General features: G+C 41.4%; 1 protein-coding gene across 4 annotated transcripts in view; it reads right to left on the reverse strand.

Annotated features, from left to right (window-relative positions):
* Window positions 1–18,691, reverse strand: part of Runx2 (RUNX family transcription factor 2) — a 178,376-nt gene that overhangs the window by 40,517 nt on the left and 119,168 nt on the right. For 3 of the 4 annotated variants that reach the window (XM_070023621.1, XM_070023619.1, XM_070023620.1), the window contains exon 6: window positions 9,902–10,075. The exons of the other annotated variant lie outside the window; for it this stretch is intronic. In XM_070023621.1, the coding sequence (XP_069879722.1) occupies window positions 9,902–10,075 (174 nt within the window). The remainder of the gene's footprint in view (window positions 1–9,901; window positions 10,076–18,691) is intronic. 4 annotated transcript variants of the gene reach the window in all.

An 18,691-nucleotide genomic window follows, 5' to 3' on the forward strand; every position in this document is an offset into this window, starting at 1 on the left:
CCAAGCCAAAACTGAACAGCAGGCTGAGTCCAGAAGGTGACTGCATGGGATGAAAGGAGTATTAGTCAAAGAAAACAGTGGGAATCCAAGTCCTATGAGAGAGAGAGAGAGAGAGAGAGAGAGAGACAGACAGACAGACAGAGACAGAGACAGAGACAGAGACAGAGAGACAGAGAGAGACAGAGACAGAGATAGAAAGAGCAGAGACAGAGAGAGACAGAGACAGAGAGAGAGACAGAGAGAAAGAGAGAGACTCCTTCGGGGATCTGACAGAGGATCAAGAAAAGCTTCGGTTTCTCTCAAGATATCCCTGATGCCAGAGCAACAACAAAATCCCTGGTGAGATGGCAGAGCAGCTGGGAAGAAGCCAGGTGAGGCTGAGCCTGCTGGGCTGTGCTACAAGTTCTGGTCTTTATCCTAAATGCAAAGGGAGGTCCCCTTTAGCTTTCTAGAACTTATTCTGGGGTGACATGATCAGCTATGCAGTTTAAATCTCCGTCTCACCCCATCCTAATAGTCAAAGGGCAGAAGTTCAGTCTAGGAAAGATGAGCAGGGAGGGGTATGCTCGAAAAACAGAACGATAAAGGACACGTCATGGATGGAGCCTCTGGGCTTCACTCAGGAAACCAAGAAACAGGCTTGGGCACTTCAGTGCACTCCATACATCATCTGACTGTGGGGATGAGGCCTCCGGACACTTGTAGGCTGGTCAGGGTTGATTCTGGAGGGGGACAAGGTAATCCTGGCGGCAAGGGGCCTTGGGCATTTTGGTGGGCTATGCTTCCTACATTCTGAGTCAAGGGAAAAGAATGGGTGTACTTTTAACACTCTCCCCAGGTGATGCTAATATAGGCCAAAGTTGGAGAACAATGAACATAATTTTTATTCATGACAGGAACATTTCCTAACATCGTTTTGATTTAATCTTCCCTATCAAGAAGAATGATCTTCAAATAGTAAGAGCATAACAAACAGACTCAGGAGGAAATTAAGGACCAAAAAATAGAGGTGAAGAGATAAGGACGGAAAGCTTACTGCTTTAGATGAAGTCAAGTCTCTGAGGTGAATTATGTCCTACAATATTACAACAATTTATGGCCACTAGTAGGCAAGGAGTTTTTAACTGACAGAGCAGGGTTCAAAAAGTTCTCCTCCTCACAGAAGTAAAATATGTCTTCCTACAACTCTACCCACCATCAATCTCAATTTCCTCTCCAGAATAACTATTCCACATGACCCTTGTTAAGATATTTGACAATAATGCCTTTATGACACAAAATACAATAGGTATTATATTTCCTTATTCCATATACATTATTCTGGAAATGTTTTGCTTCCAGTAATATCTAAGCTTTAACTAGGTTTTTTTTTGAGTCATGGTTTGTGTCAACTTGCCTACAATTCACTAAAAACACTTAAGTCATTTTCAAAAGACTGCGTACAAAGAACTTTTCACATTTAATCCCTACCAGTGACTCAGAAAGCAGAAAGGGTTCACTGAAAGTCTGATTCCTAGGCTTATTAGATCAATGGATTAGAAGAAAGCTCACCTGTCTATTGTGTACCTGAACCCTGGCAAGACATATGTCTTATAGCCATTGTAATTTAGAGGTAATTAAAAGGCCTACCAGGAAGTGGTCATTAATATAGTTCATGGTAAGCTTAGAGAGAGGTATATAATGGTATTATAGTCCAATGTCTGTCCAGTTATCTTCACCAAAATCTCCAAGGACTAGAAACAATCTTCCCCCTCTCCAAAGTGAGATTTCTCTCCGAGAATTACCCCTCTTGACTTCTTTAAAAATTGGGAGGAAAATCCAATATAGTCGATGGAGAAGCTGGATGAGGAAATAATCCTATCATGCAGAAAGAGGTAACCAAATAGACACAAGCATGCAGGGCTTCATCTGGACAGCTGCAAGAGAGGACAGAGGAAACCTGCCCAGCCCCAGAGAAACAGAGTTGTTTGTGGACTGTAAGTCACAGTGTAACAGGATCACACATCAACACAACCTCGGGGACACTGCCAGGAGATCCGTAGCTAAATACAACCAGAGGACTGTGGTCGAGGTAGTGTCAGACTGATGAAGGAGGGAGGAGAGGGCAAATAGTGGGGCTCACGTGAGGAGATGACGTTGGTGAAGGAACTGCCCCCAGCTCCCATCCCTCAGCCTTCCCAAACGACACTCCTGCTTCTCATCGGAACAAAGGCATGGATGCCCCCACTTGGCTACAGTTCTCCTTCAAGTATACAAGACGGCTCAGCTTCAGAAGTTGTTAGTTCTGTACTGTGTTCTGGGGACCATCCCTCCACATGGGTGCCCAGATTGTCATCGTTTCCCTAAGTTCTCTAGGAGGTGATGTCCTTGAGGTCAAGGAACCACACACCATCAGGGACTCCTATTCAGTCACTGTCCTTTCCCATTGTCCTGCTACTATGATAACAGCTCCAAACACTTAACATTCTTCCTAATCCCCCCCCACCTCCACTCCCTAACTGCTACAACTATCTTGTTAGTCTTCCCTTCTCCATGCAGTAAACCCTTCTCTTTTTTCACTCACTAAAAAGATGTTCACCATCCTGACTCTTCCATTAAATCTGTATCTTAAATACTGTTAAGAACCAGTTGCTTTGAAAACATACAAAAGAAAATCTTTATCACAATAAGCAAAGCCCTAAAAATAATCTGATGGCCATAACTGGGAATAGTACCACATAATTTTATTCCCAGAAGATTTTTACATATATTAAGGGGGGAAAATGACATACTTTTTATTCTGAAAATGTCTATCTATTATTGTTACTATTAACCTCACATGGGCAATGTACATCAACACACTGTGTGAGACCTCATGTCTGTCTGTGATTAAACATCAAATCACATCCTCAGAGCCTACAAGCTACCACTGCACAAACAACATGTCCCGAGTTAGTCTTGAAGTTGGACAGTTCCTGCGAAAGCAGTGTCCTGAGCCTTGATCACAAAAGGTAAAAGGTGTGATAAAGGTCCTTAGACAATATGTAAATGGGAATGGTAAGCACATTTGTGTCTACATATATGCATACATATAAATGGATGCACACACACCTAAAACTATACAGAGAAGAATGGTGCTTTGGAAAAGAATTGGAGAATGAAACCAAAACTTCCTCTGGGACCAAATCTAGAGAGATGACAAATGGAACATTTTAGGGAAGAGAAGAGATCAGCAGAAGCCCTTCCCCAGGAAATGGACCCTTCTGTCACAAGGAGACCTTGAGTGTGAAGTGTCAATTCTAGATAGAAGAAAATGACAGGTTCTTTTGGAAACAGAACCAAGTTTTTCTCACGGAGAAAGCATAATCAAGCCAGATTTCAAATAGGTTATCATTAATAATTATTGGAAATAATAAGAGAATTCCAACTGACTGAAACCCAAACAGAGCCCTTTTGAGAAGCTCATCTGGGGATGCTGTAAGCAGGTGAAGCAACACAACCCCTCCTCACCAGCTCACCACAAGAGCGTAATTCTCCAAAGATGGCACAGGCTACGCCAAAATTCTATTCTTCCTTGGAAGGTGTACACCACAGCTAGACAGCTGTGAAATCCTGTTTACACACAGGGTTTGTGCTCTTTAAAGAAAATGAGGAAAGAGGTTGTGATCCCCAACTTCCTCTAAAGAGATTTCCTGCTCATGAATACATGTATAGGGCAGGGAAGAATTTACCTAAAGAGATTTCCTGCTCATGAATACATGCGCCTGGCCAGGGAAAACTGACCTGGCTCTGCTGCCTAAAGGATCTCAGAAGGAAGGAGATGGGGATTTCTTTCCATGGACTCCAGAAAGCCAAACAAAGCACCACCGAAGTGCTTCTAACCTCAGCTCTTACGTGGCCTCCCCTCGTAATGGGACCACCGTGACCGAGAAGGCCGGCCCCTCCTGTGCTTCCCTCTGCCCGCCCAGACTGATGGATGCTTCCTGGTTACTTGGTGAAGTGACTTTGGATTCAGCCAAAGTAACTGCTAGCAAGCTATTTTTCTCAGATCTGCCTAATAATATGAACTTGGAAACATGCTCATATATCACTAAAATTATTTGAAAGCAAAACTCAATACTCCTGAGGTATCTCTCTTTAGGAAAATACAGTCTCTGAGGATCCTCATCTCCAAGGGAGAGAAGTAAAAGGAAATATTCCCTGAGGACTTAGCTTGAAGATGACCCCCTACAAAGAACCTGGAACCCACCGCCAACTATTACAGCTGTAGTGGCCTTAGCAAGTCGTTTTTCCATGAACCATTCCTTCCGCCCATAAGATATATTGCTTTCAGGATTGTTTTTAGGCCTTAATAAAAATGTGTGCTAAGACTAGGTTGTAAGTGATAAAGAACTGCATAAATGAACACTGTTGAGGTACAGAAATGGAGGCAAACTCAGTCATGAAAAAATACATCCGAGTCTTCCAGGGATGCTTGGTAGTTCACAGGGCCCTGGAACTGTCTAGATCTGTCTTTCATCCCTGAAGTTAACATGAGTGTGACCTAGGGTGAGTTATTTTAACTTGTTGGTACTCGGTGTCAATAATATCATTTATCTCATAAAGCTGTTGTGAGAGTGCATGAGTTCAAACCATTAGAATAATGCCTGACACCTGATATACAACTGATAGCAACTCAATAAAATAAGCTTTAAAGAAACATTCGGGCTAAGAGGGAAGTCAATGACCCATTTATCTGCTCACCCACCAAACCAAACATCACTAGGGCAGCAGTCACTATTCAAGGCAAGAGACACAAAGGTGCGTGAAACAGAACCTTAGACTTTGAAGAGTTCAAAGTGATGAAAAAGACAGACCTATTCTGAAGTCATTATCATCGCCACATGAGCCATGATGTCATCAATAGAGAGTTGTACAGAGCAATATGGGGGCCTGAGTTGGCTTGAGAAGACTGGAAGGGGCTTTCTGCAGAGAAAGGGCAGTATTTAATCTCAGTTTTGAAGGAAGATAGAAATGTCTTTAGACAAACAAAACAGGGAAAGGCGCCCAAAAGAGAGAGAACAGCACAAACACAATGGCATTCATTTAAGATCCAAAAGAACCAATGAGTGAACTTTAAATGAATTGCATGCATATTACCAAAGGAAAGCCTCCCTGCACCACGAGGGACTGTCTAGCAGACTCGTGAAAGTATCAGGAATCTAATCCTGGCCAAAGAGCCACTGAAAATGGGGACATGAGCCAAGAAAACAAACTCTCCTATGTACTTCCTTCCATCATTCATATACAGAAAAAGCCAATTTTCACTGAATGCTTAAAAAACAAAAACCTAAAAGTTAAAGAGTTGTTTTCTTTTTAAAAGAAGAAAGGAAATCACAGAAGTAAATGAGGGGAGGGGAAGCCCCTTGGCTGGCTGTAAGGGAAGTTTTATGAGCTGTTTTAGAAGTGTCCGGTCTCCCTTTCCCTGGTATCCTCTCGTTTGCTCCCTGGGAGGACTCCTCTCAGTCTTCATACCCAATCCAGCCTCACCTTCCCTGAGTCTCTCTCTTGTCAACACATAGTACCACCTGCTTCCAGGCCCAAAAGTCTGTCTTCTCTCTAATAGCAAGAGGGCTGCTACAACAGCTTTCTGAACATAACCCAGATTCTATCTCGGCCCATTTGGGACCTACTCCTTATACAGCATCGAAACAGATGTCCTTTAAGAATATAAACAAATAGATGATTGTCCATCCTTTGTTCCACATCCTTCAGTAGCAACCCCTGCCATCAAAAGCTCCTTCCTACAGCCTTCTAGGGCCTCCATAGCCAAGCCTAGAACTATATCTGTCACTAAAGACCCTTATGAACAGAAAAGGAATCTGTATTTTTCACTCTCACTCATAACAATGGCTGACAGAAAGTAAGCGCACGTATTGATATGGTCAGAATGAATGATTAACACCTTTAAAATGAGATGAATGTCCCAGACCTCCAACCCTAAGGAACTCAAGTCAGTAAAATGTTTTCCAGGGGTCTCTGTCCCATCTGAAGAGTAGAACTTAAACTGTGATTGCCTTGAACACAACCTCCTAACAGAGCACATATTCTACCAACACCATTACATTCTGAATCAGAAATAGACGGTTGTGACAATCTAGAAGTTTCCTGCCAAGAGACAAGCAGCAGATGTCTGGATGATTAAAAAAAAAAGAGTTATAGAGAAAGCAACTTCCTCAGGAAGCAGTGGGGAGGCCCTGGACCCTCAGGCAGAACATCAGCCATCAAAGTCTTCCACAGACTGACACCATCAGACTGGCAGTAAAGGGGACCAGCTTACCACATGGCTACAATTCTTGGCCCCAGGAATTGCAAGAGACCTTAGTTATGAAACACTAAATGCTTATGACTTCTTCAAATTTCATGTGACTCTCAGTTTTGTCTTTTTTTGTTGCTTTTTGTTTTTTTGGGGGGGTACTAAGGATTGAACCCAGGATGTGGCACTTGCTAGGCAAGCGCTTTGCCACTGAGCTACATCCCAGACCTCATTTCACACTTTTAGGGGGTCTGAAGAATATCTCTGCCTTTAGTGTTGGCAAGGGAAAGATTTCTGGTAGAGACATACACACAACCATGTCATTATCTGTTGCTTAAGAAGAGAGCTGAAGACCTCCACAGTAGCAAGCCAGGGAGAGATAGCCAGGATCTGTTTTGTAGTCTTTGTACAGAGGATTGTTGGAACCAAATTTCAGATGTGAAATGTAAAAAAAAAAAAAAAAGTTAGAAAATGCATTGAATGCTAGACTCAAGAACGTAATTTTAATCATGTATTCATGTAGCTCTTTCTTGGATAAAACCAAATGGTTTAACTTCATAGTGTTAAAGTGAAATAAGATTTCTGCTATTGCTGATTACTAGGGAACAACAGCATCCAGGGATAAGAAATTAGGAAGCACCATTCCTGCTAATAGATTTATTGTATAGATTTCTTCTTGTATAGATTTCTTCTCTGAACTTTCATTAAGTTAACATTTAATGAGGCTCTCTGCTGTGCTAGACACAAAGAAAATAAATCCCTCAGAGGATTTAAAGTCTAGCAGAAAGAAAAGGCAAATATACAACATCTAGAAAATAAAACAATCCCAACTACTATTCAGAGGCTGGACAAGCAGCCTTTGGACAAAAATCTCAGGACTATTTCCTGAAGAAGGTAACACAGTGATCTTGAAGGATGAACAAAAGCTTACCAGCAGCCAGTCTGTGATAGAAAGAGAAGCCTCAGAAAGGGTACAGGGAGCAAAGATGGCTCTATAGGCTGGGACCTGGGATGTGGTGTCTGAGAGCCAGGAAGTAAAACCAACCTTTCCCATTCAGCCAATTCAAGGACACCACTGCATTTCCTCCTCTGCTCCTTACATTGCCTAAGACCCAATTCTCTACATGCAATAGACTCAAAATCTTGCTTATTAAATAAACAAGAAAACAAGTAACTTCAAAACTTAAATCTGTCTACAATTTACTGACATTGCTGCTTCCCCAATTATTCTTGGATTTCTGGGTCAGCTGGGTTCCAGAAGAATCCTGTTCATCCTTGGTGATGGGAAGGTTTGTTTTGTTGTCTCCCTAACCATCCTAGAGCACATGACCAAGAGCAGGGAGCACAAGATGCAATATGTTTATATGCACACCTCCAAATTTGAAATCTTTATAAAACGCTCATGGGTCCAGTACCTTGTGGGTAAGAAGAGGAAGAGGAGGACAGTAACAATTACTGATGCATAATTCAATCCTACTGACACTATGGTCCCTAAATGAAAACACTAATATTCTTATAAAACTTCCAGGAAACTATCAGTACCTATATATAAACTCATCCATATTTTTTTCTCCCAGAAATACACACAGGGGATGTAGTCACTGATCTGCCACCAACTTGCTATGCAGCTCCAGACAAGAAGCTCAATCTTCCTGGGTCCTCCAGCAGGGAGGAGAATGAAGAGAAGCTGATGATGGAGGACAGGCTGGGCTATGAGGGACCACATTCCTCATCTGCACCATGCTCTTCAGTCCCCCACCCATCTCACCTTCACCAAGCCTTGCTCTATGCTCAGAGCAGGTGCACAGGGCTGCAGCGGAAAACACAGATCCTCCCCCAACTTGTCCACTGGAGGTTGAATGATACCTAACGTACCTTTAGATTCTAAAATGTCCACTCATTCTATTTATCACCTCATCTTTAGATTTAAGCACAAAGTCTTGAGAGAAGCATCTTCTTAAGTGAGGCTAGCATCAGGTAGGTTTCAAAGGACATTTGAAAAACATTAGTCATTAACCTAATTAGTAATTAGCTGAAGATAAGATCATAGAAATCAACATAGAAAGAACCAAGTAGTTGCCAAATCATAGAATATATATGCATGTATATATGTACATATAATTAGTTGTCCTAAGTCCACTTCAGATCATAATAAAGCACACATATATGTAAAATTTCTATGCACATGCACACACACAAATGCTAAGGAGAAAAAGACACCTATTTGAAGTGTTAACTGATGATCCAAAGTTCACAACTTTAAATTCATAGCACCTACAGCCGTATGGTCATTTCATATTCATAAGTTTGTGTGAATTTCAGCCTTGCATTTTAATCATGGGACGGGTCTAATGAACAGATTAACCTTTTGAGTCTTCCATAAACTTTCAAGTTGTACACAGGTTAAAACAGGGCAATTCACAGAATTCTAATGTTCTTTCTCAATGCAAAGGCTTGGTTTTCTTCAGGCTGAGATACTTTATTTTTTACCATTCTGTATTACTTTTTAATATGCTTATGCAAACCTCTCTTTTCCGACTAATAAGCACATCCACAGACAGTAAAACCCAGTCTATGTAAATCTCCAAGAATGCATTTATTTATACAATATGGGCAGGAGAATAGGAAAGGTAGGTCATTTCATTTATAAATAATGATGTCTTGAGACCATAAAGGTCACCCGACCTAACCACTACAGGCAAAAATCTAACCACTGAAAAGATCTACATCGATGGCTCATTACACATTTTATTTTGACTTATTTTCCTTCTGTTCTGGTCTAACTCTAGCAATGAAAACAATTAGAGAACATACAGAATCCTTTTTAGCTCTTAGTACTTTTGATCTGTGAATAAAATATCTATAATGCTTAACACGCTCTTGTCTCCATGACCTCAAAGAAATCAAACTACTCCTAAAATAAGATCTGCTTTTGCATTAAGGTTTGGGCGGGGAAAGAGGGGGAAAAAAAGAGTTGGAGATCTTAGTGCACCAACTGTGAGTGATTAGCCTGCAATGTAATACTGATGTTAATTTTTAAGAAGAAATGTAAAGCAAGCATCTCAGTAGAATAAATATGAAAAAGGAACGTCACATGAGGAACCAGAAGTAAATGTGAATCAGAAGTGAATTCAGTCTGCCCAAAGAGCCGTTCATTGACCCTGCCTTACAACTACTAATCAGCTTTCCTGTTAGCCCTGGGCGATTTCAAGTCAACTTAATGGAATAGTTAGACATGTAAGAAGAAATGTAAGCCCAAATTGAAGTCAGTAACACTAATCTCCTAATATTGAGGGTGTGATGTTATCCCTACACCACCTGGATACAATATAGAAACTTTAACAAACATTCTCCCAGAGAGTAAGTTCTTACCAACCCCCAGTGTGCAGGCTGATACAGGCTGCAAAGTACAGCATCCATAGAAATTTCCACCACCCACTGCCCTCCCCTGCCCCCCAGAAGAGGTAAGCCCGTAGTTACTGAATATCAGAGAAATCAGTACCTCCAAGGCTCACAACAAGCCATTTAGCAGCTCCAGAGCTTTTGAAGTGAACACAGTTGCTCTCGTAACCCCCTCACCCCCAGGCCTGCCAGAGTCTGCAAGTGAAACCTAGGAGTCTGTCTTACCTGTAATCTGACTCTGTCCTTGTGGATTAAAAGGACTTGGTGCAGAGTTCAGGGAGGGCCGTGGGTTCTGAGGCGGGACACCTACTCTCATACTGGGATGAGGAATGCGCCCTAAATCACTGAGGCGGTCAGAGAACAAACTAGGTTTAGAGTCATCAAGCTTCTGTCTGTGCCCTGGAAATAGCAAATCATAAAATAAAAGCATATTAATTAGCTGAACAATTGACCATGCTAAATAGATACATACTTCGTGGTTTAAGCCAAGGGATTATCAATACAGATATTTATAATGAAGCGTCTATAATAATGCCTCCCTTTATACTATAATAGTAATAATCACAATAATGCCTCATAAGCATTATCTAGCAGCAAGCTTTCCTCGTTCTTTTCTTTCAGTGGAGAGTGGAGTGTTCCGGAGGGGACTTGGAGTCAAGAGTGTAAGAGGTTTGCATGGGGCGCCTCCACAAAGCCCTCTCCTGGGGGGAGGAGGGCAGAGAGAGTGTGCCTGGGCCAGGTTTGCATGTTTCAAGATGGAGAACCTCCATCTATGAGAGCTCAGAGCCCATGGGTGGTAGACACACTGCCATAAAGTTGGGGCAGAGGCAAACACTCTTTCCAAAGAGAAATTTCCATGAGGATCCTAGGGACATTGACTTTTTTGTTTCCATATTGCAACTACCCCTGTTCTGAAAAATGAAAACCCATGTTTTGTTTAAGAGATATGTAAGCAAGATATGTAAGATATGTAAGCTCAAATTCTTAAAAGTAATATGGAGATTTTGTGATAGGCCAAAGCCCCAAAGCAACAATAAGCTCTATTAAATCACAGAGAATGTCTATTTTTCTTTTAATTTAACTCTACTACTATTATTTGATACAAGAAATTGAAAATTACTCTTTGGGGAAAATATGTGACAATTCATTATTCTTTTAATTATCTTTAAGTAGTCATACCAAGAAAAGGTTTCAATTCAACAGGTCAGTTTGTGAGAACAATGCATTTTTTTAATCTTTCACTTCCTTCAAATCTAAAACCCAAGAATATTCTGCATAATAAAGAAATGTGCACATGAAAATATACTCCAGGTACTCAGACTTCTTAAAAATCACCGAATCATTGTGTGTGTGTGTGTGTGTGTGTGTGTGTGTGTGTGTGTGTGTGTGTGTGTGTGTGTGTGTGTGTGTGTGTGTGTGTGTGTGTGTGTGTGTGTGTGCGCGCGCGTATATGTGTGTGTGTGTGTTTGTGTCTACTAGAATTTGATCTTGGAGCCTGGGCACTATCTCAGCTTTTTTGCTCCAGGTTACCCCTCTATGACAGCTCTATTTCCAGTTTTTTGGTGGTTAACTGGAGATAAGAGTCTCACACACTTTTCTCCCTAGGCTTCAAATCACAATATTGAGCTCTCAGCCACCTGAGTAGCTCATGCCTAATGGGCATGAGCCAAGGGCACCCAGCACTAAATCATTCTTAACAAAGGAATATTATAGTATCTGGTGCAACCACAGGAAAGCTTCTAGCTCTGAGTGAAAGGTAGAAGAGTGTCTGGGTAGCACAGGCTGTGATGAGCAGGTGTGGTATCTAAACACAATCAGAAATATATTGGGGTACTCCTCTTCTACATTCTCTACCAATGGGGTCCTGGGGCCTGGCTCCAAGAATTCAGTAAAAATGTTTAAGAAACTAGAACTGATTCAAGAGTCATGGAGATGATGAATACATTAAGTATTAGCACTCCAGAAAAAAAAATCCTAAGGGAATCAGAGTTATGAATCATAAAAGACCAAAACGTTGTATAAGGATTATTAAAAGCTTTGGAGAATGTAAATTCGTCACTGCCCTGTAAGAACTCAGCACCATGCCTTGCACATCATACAGGACAAGAGCAACACATCAGGATGGGGTTAAGTCGAACATTAGAATTTCCCAACTATAAACTGTCTTCAGAAGACAAATTCCTTATTTTATTTGCCCCAAAATGTATTTTCCTGTCTCCTTTTTCATTGCCTCCCCAGCCCAAAGAAAACAGATAGGAAGCCAAGGCTTGGTAATAGGAGCGGAGCCGTCTCCACGGCCAAACATGTTCCGACGGGCCCATTAACTGAGACTACCCATCACCCTGTGTCCTGCCAGAGCAGTCTTGGGGCATCTGCTGTACAGAGGGGGCTGTCACCAGCAGAAAAATGACCAGGAAAATCTAAGGAAATTTATTGTTCGTTTACGGTTATTTTCCCCATAATTTATGTTTATCTAAATAGCAAATGGATTTTAGACCCCCTAAGACTCAAAACAGCTCTTGGACCCCTGCTAGTAAGGTAGGTGTTCATGGATGAAGTAACTAACTAAAGCCTGTGAAGGTGGGACCGGTGTCCTCTGGGCTTGTGTTACCACACAACCCGAGTCCCTGTTGACTGAACTCTCTATTCATCATGAGGCATCATCCATGTTGGTGCTTTACCTTCCTCTCCGAGCTGCTATCGATAGCTGAAAAATATCCAGATCATATAGTGAGATAGCTAAGCACGAGCCCAGTGAAGTACCCAGGCTGATTTTCAACAGACTAGGAATAGTAGCACGGATTCAATTACAAAGATAACAACTCATCCATTTCCATAAACAAATGGCTCTAGCCTAACTTGCCAAAATTCTATCAATACATCTTGCTGGGTCTAACTAGTTTCACAATTAGAGAATTATACAGACCTTGTAACAGATCCATAGGGCTGGTACACACACACACACACACACACACACACACACACACACACACACACAATATTGGTGGGTGTTGATTCAGCTGTAAACATTAACAAGAAATCATATGGAATTGTCCCTGGGAGTCAGTTTTTAATAGGTCATATTTTGGGAATGGCAGATTCCCCTAAGGCTAAGAGAAGGCCACATGTTCCTGCGTGGTTCTCTTGTACACTGGGACTTTATGTGGGGCATGGGTCATAAGAAAATTTAATAGGCTTTGCCTCTGCCTTCCATAGCCTTTTCATTAGGTTTTCATGAAGACTGCAAGAGATGAGAGCTCGGTGGGGGAAAGTGGGGGTACAATTTCTATTTATTCTTAGCCTAGGGCTTTAGGCAGTGATAGGAAGTTGTAGACAAGAATAAAGGGCCTGGGCCAGCTGCTGGTGGCTCACACCTGTAACCTTAGTTAGTTAGGTCTTAGCTGGTCAGAGGTCTCAGGTGCAAGTTCAAGGTTCAAAGCCAGCCTGGGCAGACAAATCCAAAAGACATTTTCCAATTAACCAGCAAAAAGCCACACCTGGAGGTGTGACTCAGGTGGTAGAGTGCCAGCCTTGAGTGGAAAAGCCAAGCAAGAGCATAAGGCTCCGAGTTCAAGCCCCAGGACTAGCCAAAAATAAAGAGGTTAACACAGAAATAAACAAACCAACATGAAAGACTTGAAATGTCATTGTGAAGGGAAAATTTTAGGAGGTGAAAAATAAAATGGCTCAATGAGCTTTCAGAAATTATCTTCAAAGAAAGCTACCAAGTATCTAGAATAATTCAAGAAACATCTACCTGGATACCGATACATAAAAATATATACACTCTTCCTGGAGATGCCTACTTTGTCGTAGCAACCACGGGAAACCACAATAAAACTCTTGCAATGCAATGCAAAGCGAAAGCCAAACAGGTTCTTCATCTTTCAACCACGACAAATACCTGCTACCACTAAACCACATCAGGGTAGACTTAAATGATAGGTTAGAAAAAGACATACTGAAATCCTCAATACCTAAGCAAACTCTTCAGAAATTAAGAAAAAAAAAAAGGAAACAGTGACTTCAACCAAGGCCAAAGTACGCTACCCTGTGGTAGGAGACGCGGATCTCATTCACAAGGCCAAGGAGGAAGGAATAAAGAAAAAAAGAAGGTAGGGAAACCTGTGTTACCCGTTGAGATTCTATGTAAAAGCTCAGGCCGAGATTATCTTCTCTAGCCGTGCTTTCTTCTTCTAGCAGTGATCTTTTCAGATGGTATTTAAAAAAACCTTCTCCTGGGGAGCTTTGAAAACTATGGATGCCCAAGCCCCACATGGGAATAATTAAATCAGAACAACTTCTAAGGGGTGGGCCTGGGGAAAAGTTCTCTTATTAAAGTTCAACATCTGAACTCATGTGCAGCAAAGGGCTGAAAAGCACTGCCCAGTCCCATCATAAATGCTACCTAGTCACTGTCTTGGAGCCCAGACTCCTGTCCTGAGTGCCGGGGTGTGTCCTACATCCCACCTGGCACTCCTGCTGCGATGCTCAAAGGCATGTCGAATACTCAAAGCACAATTCATTCTCTCCGAAATACCTTAGTACTCTCAAACAGCCCTCCAGATCAGTAAATGGTACAGACAGCCAATGGCCTGAGGCTGAATATGTAGACTCTTCCCCTGATTTGCCCCTAATCTCCATGTTCAATTCATTACCAAGTTTTGTCATTTCTGTGTTATCACAAATGGATCCCATTCTTTCCATTTCTCTGGGCACAACCCTAGTGCAAAAACCTCTCTCTCCCTCTCTGTCTCTCTCTCTCTTCCCCCCTCTCTGTCTCTCTCTCTGTCTCTGTCTCTCTCTCTGAGCATTTAGTACAGTCTCCTCTGAAGTTTCCCACTTAAGAGCCTTTTCATATTCCTACAATGTTCTCCCCTTGATTCTCTGCATGGTCCACTCCTTCTTAGCTCTCAGATCTAGCCAGAGTAGGCGCCTACTCTGTGGAGCACAGCTATTCTTTACTTCCTTCATGGCAGTTTCCATCTGTAATTATATCATCTATTTCCTTTCTCCCAGAAGACTGTAAAAGAGAGTTACAGACTCACAATCTAGTTCAGTACCTGTCATAAGTAGCCGTTCAATAAAAATGTATACAATGGCTGCATAAATGCATGAATGAATAGTTCTCCTCCTCTTTCAGATAAATCTCTTGGCTGAGGGGAAAAATGAGGGAACCAGGATATAATATTACATTTTCCCAACAAAACACTCCTTACATGGCACTTTTGTGAAGCCAGTAGGCAACATCTTTCTTTAATGCTTTCTATGAAACTAAACCAAAAGGCATCTGTCTCTTCAAGTGAAAGAGAAAGTTTTTGCTTTCTCAGACACTCCATTTTCTCCCACGACAATTCTTAGGCAGGTCTGAAAGTCACTTAGAATCAGAACAAAAAGGACAATAGATATAACTGAGACTCTAAACTTCAGGACTAAATATTTCTTTTAGGGATGAGGACCTTGAGTTCCTAAGACAGGATATGACTTCCCCCAAAGATACCTACTTAATGGCAAGACTGGAGTGCTGGCTCTTCTGCTGCTCATCAACACTTTTCTCTCTCACTGCCAACCAACCAGCTTATTTTAGAACACAGCCACGCAGCAGAAATCATTCAGGGAAATCATGACCAAAAATAAATTCGAAATGGAAAAGAAAGAAGTCGTTTTCAGAAAAGATTTCTTTCAAAAGCTAAATGTGTTCGGGTGAATATGACTTTTGTTGCAATAAATTCAGGGAAACAAGAAGAAAGCAATGGCGAAAGGTCACAGCATTCACACATCCTCCAAGAACAGACACATGAGGAGCTGCTGAGCCCGTGAACAATACCCTAGGCTAATCACTCATTGATCCTTCCACACCACAAAACTGAGTAATATTGCTATTGTAACTTGGGTTTTCAAAAATCAGGCGTAGAGACAAAAAACATGGTCTGTGAACTATGGAAAGAGACTTGTCTCTGCAATGTGACTCATTTTGCTCATTTTTATAATTGATTTAAAAACATTCAACAATTTTGGAGAGCAATGTGCCCCCTATTACACACACACTCTCTCTCTCTCTCCTCTCTCTCTCTCTCTCTCTCTCTCTCTCTCTCTCTCTCTCTCTCTCTCTCTCTCTCTCTCTCTCTCTCTCTCTCTCTCTCTCTCCAGAATTACTATATTCCCAATCACCGAATTTGCTTGAAGATGAGTGCTATAATCCCAGCTACTTGGGAGGCTGAGGCTGAGGATGGTGGTTTAAGGTCAGCCTGGGCAGCAAAGTCTATGAGATTCCAACTCCAGTTAACTAGGAAAAAAAGCCTAAGCTAGAGACATGGCTCCAGTGGTAGAGAGACAACAGTGAGCAAAAAAACTGAGCCTGGAGACCCTGAGGTCAAGTCCCAGTTCTAGCGCATACCAGAAAATACAAAATGAAGTATTTCTCACAAATGTATGGTCTATGTATATTATGGCATATTATATCTGCTCCAAACTCATGTGGCTGAAGAGCCCTCTGTTGCTGATTACTAGGGCAGGACGCTGGGCAGCTCATCTTTCTATGGTATTATTTTAAATTGATATTTAAACACTCACTTGTTGTCTTAAGTATCTACTTGTACACGGACCATCATAAAGTTCCTTTTTGAATAAAACTGAGTTTAAAGATATATCTGTAATCAAGAGTGATTTGTTAAGTATACCATCAGTATACCATGTGCACAATTAAGACCAGTTAGAACAGCTAAGTGTGCATTAGATATCTACATGACACGTGTGCCTCTCACTTGCCTTTGATAGAAAAACACACTAAGTAATGTTCTTTCCCTGGTGACATTCACAGTCAAGGGGAGGAAAAGGCCTGCCAGTAGATAAAATAAAAGGCTGTGGTATGGTGCGCAATGATGAAAATGCTGGGCTCACAGATCAGTGGAGGACCTTTGAAGCTGTACTACCTCAAATGTTTAGGAAGTGCTGCTTTCTGTGATTCTGAAAGAAAAGGGTCTTGAACTTTTAAAAGGAGTGACACGTGTGAGTTCCGTGTCCTAGTGTCTATTTGCTTCAAAATACCGCAGCAAAGTAAGAGATGAAACAAACAGGAAAAAAGAATAAGATCATGGGTAAACGGGGTTGTATTAAACATCATCTCTATTGTTGTGTATTCTTGGAATTTGGTCATAAAAGATGCTTCCTTCCTACAACTACTTTAAGATCATAATAAAAAAGGAAAAATAAAAAATAAAGTGGGGTGAGGAACCAAAGGGGGAGGAGCAGATGGATAAAGAGGCAAAAGGGAGGAATGCAGTTAAAGCTTCCATGTACACACTATGCAAGTAAGAAAAGTAAAGGGATGGATGGGTCAGGAGGGGTGGGTGAGCACGTTAAAAGGGGTGATAGTGATCAGTATGCATCGCATTCATAAGTTGCTTTGGTAAATGGAAATGCCTCTATACAATTACTTAAAGGTGAGTTTTTAAAACTAAGAAAATATGAATACTTTCATTGATAATAAGTAAAATAGATGCAGATATTTATAATCCTAGATTGTTTACCTAAGATGAACTCTTATATCTGCAAAAAGTAATTAATTCAAATGTTTTAAGTACAGAGGATTGATTTTGATAAAAAGGAAAAAGAAAATGCTGACTGAGACCATCTGCCCACCCTTGAAGGTCAGAAGACTCTAATAAGCAGAGATGGAGGGAGGAAAGTGAACTAGAAGGCACATGGCAGAAACATGATAATAAATAGTTTGTGAGACCACATGACCCCAAACATACATATATATAAATACATATGTATTATGTGCATATATATATATATATATATATATATATATATATATATATACAATGCTAATCTAAATCACTCAATATCTCTAAGTAGATATGCTAACTCTTTTCAGCTAAGCAATACATAGGGGAATCTTCCCTTTAACAACAGATCTCTTGGCCTATAAAATAGTATTTGTCAGCCCACAAGCCTCCTCTGCTACGCTTTCAGGCTTCTCTGGAGAAGAGAAGTGGCTGGGGAGGTACTCGCTAATTTTACTGTCACCAAGTACATGATGGGTTGAAATCTGGTCCAGTGTTCCAGGGCTGAAACCACAAGACCTAGCAGCCTAAGAATGCTGAGACCGTCACCCTTAGATAAAAAAAGAAGAGGAGAGGATTTGCATCAAATTTGTCCTATTTCAGAGTAAATTTATTACCTATCCACACAGTTGCTATTCCACAGCACTTCTAGAAAAACTAATGTGGTCCTTTGGTTCTAATCTTTCTATCTTGATGGTAGCACAAGGAACGGAGATGGAAGAAAGGAGTTATAGAGTAGCTAGATTAATTTTATAGCCTCAACTGTCTCACAAGGTATTTATTGTCTCTGGGCACCAGTGGCTTACACCTGTAGTCCTAGCTGCTCAGGAGGCTGAGATCTGAGGTTCGTGGTTCAAATCCAGCCCAGGCAGAAACATCCATGAGACTCTTATCTCTAATTAACCACATACATAAAAAAAATCCAGAAGTGGAGCTGTGGCTCAAGTGGTAGAGCAACAGTCTCAAAGACAAAGCTCAGAGACAGCACCCAGACCTTGAGTTCAAGCCTCAGAAGTGGCATACACACACATTTTAAAAAAGTGTGTGTGTGTGGGGGGAGTGTAATTTATATTGTCAACTAGATGCAGGTAGTACACGCCTGTAATCCTAACTATTCAGGAGGCTGACATATGAGGAGCACAGTTCAAAGCCAGCCCAGGCAGGAAAGTTTTGAGACTCTTATCTCTAACACCACCAAAAATCCAGAAGTAGAGCTGTGGCTCAAGGGGTAGAGCAGTAGCCTTGAGCAGAAAAAGCTAAGGGAGCCACCAGGCCCTGAGTTTAAACCCCAGTACCAACACACAGACACACAGACACAGACACAGACACAGACACAGACACAGACACACACACACACACACACACACACGCACACACGCACACACACACACACACACACCATGCGTCTTCTATCCCTTGCTTCTAGCAATTCCAAAAGGGATAC

Source organism: Dipodomys merriami, unplaced genomic scaffold (genome assembly GCF_024711535.1).
Source record: "Dipodomys merriami isolate MVZ:Mamm:240054 unplaced genomic scaffold, mDipMer1.0.p SCAF_16, whole genome shotgun sequence".
NCBI classification, from domain to species: Eukaryota; Metazoa; Chordata; class Mammalia; order Rodentia; family Heteromyidae; genus Dipodomys; species Dipodomys merriami.